The 8025-nt window shown below is 55.8% G+C and overlaps 1 protein-coding gene across 3 annotated transcripts; it reads right to left on the bottom strand.

The window, feature by feature from the left end:
* PIANP (PILR alpha associated neural protein) lies at nt 1–7756 on the bottom strand. Of its 3 annotated transcripts, none has more exons than XM_029955334.1 (6): nt 7614–7756; nt 5886–5945; nt 5114–5625; nt 4231–4312; nt 3195–3416; nt 1–243 (listed from the first exon to the last, which is right to left on the bottom strand). In XM_029955334.1, exons 2-6 carry the CDS (start codon nt 5900–5902, stop codon nt 222–224), a joined length of 855 nt encoding a protein of 284 aa, XP_029811194.1. In that variant the 5' UTR covers nt 5903–5945; nt 7614–7756; the 3' UTR covers nt 1–221. The 3 variants fall into 3 exon arrangements, with proteins under 3 accessions (XP_029811194.1, XP_029811191.1, XP_029811193.1); XM_029955331.1 differs by lacking the exon at nt 1–243 and adding an exon at nt 1596–2884 and having other exon boundaries at nt 7614–7755; XM_029955333.1 differs by lacking the exons at nt 1–243; nt 7614–7756 and adding exons at nt 1596–2884; nt 6155–6177.
* Nucleotides 7757–8025: the final 269 nt, after the last annotated feature.

Raw genomic sequence — 8025 nt, 5'->3', positions numbered from 1 at the left:
TTAATTTATTTAAATTTAGAGAAACAGCAGGCTAATCAGGCAATAATTAATTCCCTCTTCATTAGGGGCCTTCATGCGTGTCTTTTGCATATGGATGAGCCTCGGGGTCACACTGTCCCTCTGAAGAGCTACGGTTGCAGAGAGTGATAGAGTCCTGGGGTGCTCTCCAGGCCTTTGCGCTCCTTCCCCTTCTAAGCCAGTGCTCCTCTTTCCCCCCACCTTCACCTGACAAGGACTAGATTCCTGGGGAGAAAGAAGCTTAAGGTTAATGAGGCATCCTCCCATTAACCCTTTGGATCCCTCCCTCACTGCCCCAGATCCATGCCCTTAGCACCTCGTCCTGCACCTTCATACTCCATCCAGCCCTCTCCCTCCCACCAGCTGTTGCTGGGGTCTCTGGGTTGACTCGGAGTCCTCCTCAGCAGCTTGATGGCTTTGCACCTCTGCTTTTAGTTGGCTCATCACTCCTTGGCCCCTCTCTGCCCTTCTCCTCTGTAGCAGTATGTTTTTCTTAGAGAGTCTGATGCCCCGACTGCACATACTGCTCTGGTCCTGAGAAATATGCGCCTTCCTCCCCGCTCACCATTGTGTGCTGTATGGGTTCAGCTGCACTTACTTGAGTACACACAGTAAAGCTCCCGCACCTAAAACACACACCTACCAACACCTATGCGCTCCTAATTCTAGCTACAAAGATAAACACATGAAGGCATTCAGAGTTCAGGGCAGCCTAGACCGCCTTCCGGCACATTACTGTCTCCTCTCCTCCTTGGAGCTCCCCATTTCCCAGGGAGCAAGTGGGGCACAGATGGGGGCGGGAGGGAGGAAGAAATGGGACCTGGGTGGTTACCATGGCAAGAGAGCCTAGCAACAGCTGAGAAGCTGATGTGTGGGCTTCTGCAGGGCTGTCACTAGAGCCAAACCTAGAATGGGGGGCTCAGAGGTGACTGATCCCAGCTGGGCAGCCTGTGTTCCCTCCCTGAAACATAGTCCTTGATTCCACTCCCACACCCTAGCACACCTCTCTCAAGAGAGAGCAGAGTGGGGAAAGCCAATGAGAGTTAACCACAGGGGTTCCAGTGCTGCACAGCTTTTGGGGGTCAGCGGTGGATGGGGGCAAGTTAGGGAGCAAGGCTCAAAATAAACCAGGCAGAGCAGCTTCCTCTCTGTGGCCCCTCCCATCTCTTCAACGCTGCTCCATTTTTTTCTTCTCCTTTCATCCTTCACCCTCCATCTGTCTTATCAGCTTTCTCCTCCTTTTCTTGCTTGCTCCATTGCCTGTCCCTGTACATAATTTTTCCTTTCCTCTGTCTCCTTTCTCATGGTCGCTCTTGACCTTCACTGGCAAATTACAAGCAAGTCACTCTTCCAGTGTCTCCTATTCTGGCTGCTCCCTTCAGCTTCTCCTTCCATTCTGTCCCAAGTCAAAGCCCCACAATCCTAATTCCAGGTCAGAGCAGGCCAGGTCACCCTGGGTCTTATGAGGTTTCCCCTACCCCACCCACCCACCACCCTTCTTTTCCTCCCTTTTGGCTGCCTGTTGCTCCTCTCCCTCCCCTCTCTTCGGGGTTCAAAGCAGAACCAGGGGACTCAGGTATCTTGCAAAGGCTTTATTTGAAAATTTTTGAAACTTACATCCCACAAGAATTCAAGATTATCACCACAAGAAGAAAGAGATAATACAAAAATATATATCACAGCATAGGAGCCAGGTAAAGAAAGGAAGAAGGGAGGAAGGTGGAAAAATGGCGAGAAGTAGGGACAAATGTGAGGGGGGGGGGACAGGCAAAAGGAGGGAGAGTGGAAGAACCACACAGGGAGGAGAGGAGGAGGGTGAGGGAGCCCAGGAAAGGGAGGGAGAGATTTGGAGGCAGAGCTCCCAATGGCCTTGAACCAGCTGGCCCCAGTCCCTGGCAGCCTAGGTGGAGTTAGGGAGGCCCTTCGAGAAGCTGGAAAGTGGACTACTGGCTCAGGGGCTCTGAACTCCAGAGAGTGACCCACACACAGACAGCCAGGACAGACAAGACAAAAGCGACTTAGGAGGAAGGGATGGGCAAATGGGAGCCCCTTTCTCATGTAGTGTAGCAGGTGACTCCCCATAAACCCATCTCCCAGACAACAGAATTTAGCAGTGGAGTTGAGGGGGAGCTTGGAGCCTCACTACCCCCATGCCTATGGGGGAGCCCTCAGCGTAAGGAGCACGCCCTTGGGGTGGGACAGGGAAGGCGATGAAACATGACATGGCTTGGGGTGGGACCAGGACAGATGGGGGCAGAAGAAGCCCCCAGCTCACCTCCCACCCATCTCTGGGGCAGCATGCGGGGACCACAGAAACTGGATCAGTGGGTGTGCATGAGGGAGAGCATGAGCACAACACATAACACCACAACATGGGGCCAGGAAGTGAACGTGAGAAGCAATAGGAAATTCACCCACTGACCACTGAGTGAATGAACTGAGCATGGAATGTGGAAGGAAGAGAAAGTGAAAGTGTGAAACAAAGAAGGTGAGGGATAGGGAGGGGAGGTGTGGGTGGAGAGAAGGTGCAGAAGACTGGCTGTACAAGAGCACAAGTGTGTGCAATGGCCCGGGAGCGTGGAGGTGAGTGTGCAAGGCTTTCATGTGAGTGTGCAAGGGTGGGGATGGGGCACCACAAGCCACAGATGTGTGAGGCCCCCACCTGAAGGAGGGTGAGCAGGTAAGATCACCTATTGGGCCAGTGAGTGTTCCAGGGTGGTGTGCAAGGGCAGGAGCCAGGAGCACCTGTGGCCCCAGCTCCCACAGCCGCCCCACCCTCAGTGGGATGGGGGCTGTGCCGGCCCCTTGGCCTCCTGCTTGGCGGCACCCCAACATTGGGGGGCGTCACAGATTCACCAGGGGAATCCTGAGAGGAAGAGGGAAAGGGCACAGTCAGGAACCATGGGGTAGGCCAGAATTGAAAGGAAGTCTGAGGCAAAGAAAGGGACTCAAGGAGAAGAGGGCAGAGTTGAGTTAAATGGCAGCGCAACAACAGGACATAGATCCACAGAGAGCGGGAGAAGGAAGGGTCCCCCAGAGAGGAACTGGTCCAGTCCTAGGAAGGGCCAGGAGCTGTAGGGGGTATATTTGCCTCCTCCCCACCCACCCAGGAGAGAGCACCCCCAACCAACGCTCTGGCCCTCCCAGCCCTCCCAGCCCTTTGCCCCTGCCCTCACCGGTTCAACTGGAAGGCTGGAGCCCCCTTGGGCTGGGGCATCCCAGGCCGGGGTCCCCCTCGGGGCTCCTCATGGTCAGGGGTAGGGGAAGGCGAGTCCCCGAAGGCCCCCAGTACAGTGACCCCTGCTGGGGACAGGTCTGTCAGCGGCTGCTGGCTCTCCTCCTGCCTTAGGGCACCTTGCTGCCCGGAGGGCCTGCGCCGCTTCTGGCTTCGGTCCCAGCTGGTGCACCAGAAAGAAAGAGGTTCTTTCACACACTTAAGAAGCCCCCATCCTGGTCTTGCAGTGTTAGCCACCCCCACCTTCCCTTAGACACCCCGACATCCTATAGCAGAAAAACTGGCCTATTAACAGTTCCCTACATCAAATCTTTGGAGACGGAGTGTCCATAAAGCTACTTCCCCTACCACCCCTCCCAGGGGGCTCAGGATGTAAACTATCCTTCCCACCTAATCCAGATCACACAGAACTGGTACCTCCTCCCCACCAACACAGAGTCCCCCAGAATCATTCCCTCCCCGACGCATGCCCAGAAGAGTCATTTCGGTCCTCAGCAGGCACCTGGCAGGTTTAGTTCTAGTTCAAAATCAGCTAATGACCTGGACACCTGAGTCTAATGATTCTCTCGGTAAAGTGTGAAGGACTGAGCAACCCATTATTAAATGCATGCAAAGAGCTCTGGACTGTCTCCCTTCTCCCCAGGCAGCCCCAGGAAGGGGCCCTGCAGACCGGATCAGTTTTCTCTGTCTTAGAGGAAATGCCCACCAAGGCATCCCTTGCCAGCCCCTAGTGCACTTAAGTCTCCTGCCTTTCCCATTATCCTTGTATTTCCCTGGGAAAAGGAGTGTGCCCTGATTTCTCACTGTCTATCCCGCTGCAAATCCTCACCACTTTTTTCCAAGGTCTTCCTCCCCAGAGTCCACCACTTTCTATCCCACCTGCAGCATAAACATTGCCCTTGCTCCTGCCCTCCTTCAGCCAAACATTGCCAAACATCTGGCCCCCATCTGCCAGCACCCTCCTCCTCGCAGCTTACCAGAACTTGAAGATGATGCCAGTGGCCACGAGAACAATAATGATGGAGATGGTAATTGTGACATAGAGCTGGGGGTCCACACCTGATTGGGATGGGAAGAAAGTTTTAGGGAGGCCTGAAGTGGTAGGGGCCAAGAGGGAGGTGGGGAGTGGGATTAGGCTTCAGGTTCAGTTAAGTTTACAGAGTGCTGCTATTAGAACCCACATTGTCCAACTCTTGCTGCTTTCCTGGATCCCCCCCCTCCACCCCTTCCCACCTTTATTCTTGTTATCTGCTCTCCGTGGAGTTTTCAGTTCCTTTCCTCCACATTCCCAAATCTTCTGTATGCATGTGATGAGAAGGAGGTTCCAAGGTCAGAGAGAACCCCCTCTCTGCACAGAAACTAAGGGGTGGAAATGTCGATCTGTGCCCTAGCCCCACCCCCAAGCTACTGGCCCTATCTTGGCATTCCCTGAGCTGAGATGTCACCCTGAAGGTCCTTTTTCTCCACGGTGTTCTTCTGCATGGACTACTCCCACTCCAATTTCAAGGTCCAACTCCAATATCAATTCTTGGAAGGTGTCCTGATCCCCAGGCAAAAGTAATCTCTCCCTTCCCTCTTTTCCTAAAAACATGCTGTGTATGTTTCTAATAGAGCATTTGTTACATTGACTCATCCCAAGTGTTTACATATCTGTCCTTTCTAGTGGACCTGAGCTCCTCCAGGGCTCAGACGGCATTTCATCTCTGCCTCCTGTGCCAGCACAGTGCCTGACACATTTGTGGGAGGAACTAACAGACAAGGACTCTGTTGCCACCTTTAGAGCTTTCAACTGGCCTCTCAACCCTTCATCCCCCTACCAGCCTCTCCCACTCCCACTCACCTTCCCCCACTCCCACTCACCTTCCCCACGGCCCCCAAAAAGGAACGGCCGCAGGGTGGCAGGTGCTTCTCCAAGGATGAGCCCATCTCCATCACCCCGCATGGAGTCTGAGTTGGGGTGTGGGGTTGCCAGCCCATGAGGGGCTGCAAAACCATAGTCCAGAGGCAGAAATCCAGGATTGGCAGAGTTGGGGTCCCCCCCATCCTCTCGAGACACTGTAGGGCCCCACACAATAGCCCAGGGGTACTGCGATGAGGGTGGCCCCTCCTCAAAGCCTGATGGGGTGGCAGGGGGCGCAGTGCCCGGCAGGACTTGCCGACGAGATCTTGGGACCCGAGGGGATCGGCTTGGTGGGGGTGCCCGCTCCCACACGCACACATGGCGTGGAGCAGAGGGGCCTCCCCGGGCACAGGGGGGCCGGGCTGGGGCTGGTGGGGTTCGAGGGGAAGAGGAGGAACCTTGAGCAGGTGGTGGGAGGGGCAGCAACAGCAGTGGCCAGAGAGGAAGGAGGTGGGACAGCAACAGTGCAGGCCTGTAAAGGGAGAGAAAGGGGGTAAGACTCAAGCCCATCTTGGCCTTATGTGTGGGGAGCACAGGCTCCTACCAGAGATCCCAGGCTGCCTCCCTCCAGCTGTCTCTGGAAAAGCAGGCGGGCCTTGGGAAGACAGGCCTCATTCCCTACCTTCCTAGGGTCTGGCCCTTGGGATCAAAGGCCCTGGGTGGACCTAGGAGGAAAGGGCCCAGTCCCCAGGAGAAGTGGCCCCCCAGCTCCCTCTGCTGTGCCAAACTTACCACATCTTGGACTTCATGTCTGAGCTCTTCCTCAGCTGTGACCCAGATTTTCAGCCTTTACTGGGGGAGAGAGGGGGTTGTCACATCTCAACCCTATACTGAGTGCTTCCCCGGCTCATTCAGCCACCAGTCCTACCCCCATCTGCCCTCCCAGGCTGTCAGCTGCCGCTTAGCATCTTTCTGGGGGGCAGGGGGAACTCGCAGAGTGGTTCCTGTCTAGCCCCCAGCCCCTATATACTGCTGCCCAGAGATCCCATTAACTTCCCCACCTCAGGGTCTACTCTCTCTTCTCTGGCTTCCTTCCTTCTCACTTCCTCTGCCCACAGCTCCAAGCTCTTGTTGGAGCTTAATTTAGAGCCAAAAACCTTGTGATTCCTTGAGCACCTACCACTAGGGAGGGAGTCTGAGAGTGGGGGAGGGAAAAGGAAGTCAATCTGAGCGAGTGTGTGAATGTGTGTGTGGCGTGCACAAGGCGTGCACTCCCAGCTTGCAGGCCCTCCGGGCTGGGAGTCCCAAGCATTTCTCTTATGCTGGGCCCCGGGGAATCTGCATCTTCAGGGGAAGGAGAATAGGGATGGAGGACGGGGAAAAAAAGAGAAAGACAGAAGTGGGTGGGAGAAAAACTACAGTGTATAATTTTTGCTCAATGTTAAACCATCCAAATGCATAGGTGCTCTCTGAAGGTAGGTGAAGCTGCGGAGAAGCCACCCCCTCAAATGTAACTCTCCTGGATGAAGAGTCCTGGGATGGTTGGTTTTGAAAGAGGAAGGACATGTTCTCAGAGCTAAGGGTAGTGGATCCAGGGGAACCAGGCTCCCCAGAGTAGATGAGGATATGACACCCTGGATCCTTTGGAATCTGCATATTAAGTACTCCCAGAGAATAACAGGGGGGTATGATGGGAAAGTCTGGGGAAGGGAAAGGGGAGCAGCCAGAGGGAAGAGAGGAGAAGGAGGGGTGGTTAAGAGTAAGGAGAGGAGGAAGGTGAGGAGGAAGCCAGTACAGCGCACTAGGTGAGGCAGAGTAATCAATCCTGAAGGAGAATGGACTGGGAAGGAGGTGGGTACAGAACACGAAAAGCTTGGAAAATGCTGGAGGGAGAACAATATAAGAATACAGGTGAGAGAGGGAAACCTGGAGGGTGAAGGGGTCTCAGGATCAGGGGAAAAGGGGGGAAGGGCAGGAGATCAGGGAAGGAAAGGTCCAGGCAAAATGGGAAGCGTAAAAGAGTGGAAAGGGAAGAGAGAAAAGGAGAAGACCAGGGATGGGGAGAAAAGAAATGGAAAAAGGGGAGAACATAATACTGAAAACAGAATGACAAGAGGAAGGGGGGGGGGTGGACAGAAAACAGAGAAGCAAAGATGGAGGAGTTGGAAATTGTTTCTTCAAATGTAAAGGGCTATGGAGCTATGGAAAGAGACAGGGATGGATAGGGGCCCTGACGGGCTGAAGGGAGAGAGGGACGGGAATAGAAGGAAGCAGGAGGGAGGTAAAGAGGAAGGACTGAGGTTAGAGCGAACCAGTGGAGCAGAGAAGGGCTGAAGGGGATATCTGTAGCCAGCTGACTCCAGGAGTCACTTGCCTCTCGGCCTTGTGCATCCTCCTCCCCGCAAAACCAACGTCAACTCCAGTCCCTGAGCCCCGCACCCTCTTTAGCCACCCCCTCCAGGAAGCCCGCAGTCCCTAGCTTGGCGCGCCACCCCCACCCTCTCCTCTTTTCTCACCGACCTGTTGTGCGCAGGAGACGAGCTGGGGGTGGGGCGGAAGCCTTGCGGTGGGGGAACCGGGCCCCATCCCCAGAGCTGCCCCGGGCCCACCCCTCCCAGGGGCCCGAGCTCCCGGACAGGCTGGAAAGCGGCGAGAGTGCGGGGAAGCGAGCACTGGGGGGTCAGCGAACGGACTCCGAGGGAGGGAGCTCCGAGAGCAGGGAGCCTGAGGCAGGAGGCTGCACCGCGCCGAGGGTTGACCCGAAGGCGGGATGGAGGCAGCCCCGGGGACGGTGACCGCTGCGCCAGGAGGGCAGGATGGAGTCGGGACCGGCGGAGGGATGGAGAGCACCGAGGGGCAGGCGCGCCTAGGGGCTGGTGACTCGAGCCCGGGCGAGGGACCGCGCCGGGAGGGGCGGGGGGCGGGGGGCGCC

Source organism: Suricata suricatta, chromosome 10 (assembly GCF_006229205.1).
Source record: "Suricata suricatta isolate VVHF042 chromosome 10, meerkat_22Aug2017_6uvM2_HiC, whole genome shotgun sequence".
Taxonomy (NCBI): domain Eukaryota; kingdom Metazoa; phylum Chordata; class Mammalia; order Carnivora; family Herpestidae; genus Suricata; species Suricata suricatta.
This window is presented reverse-complemented; position numbering and strand designations above follow the sequence as displayed.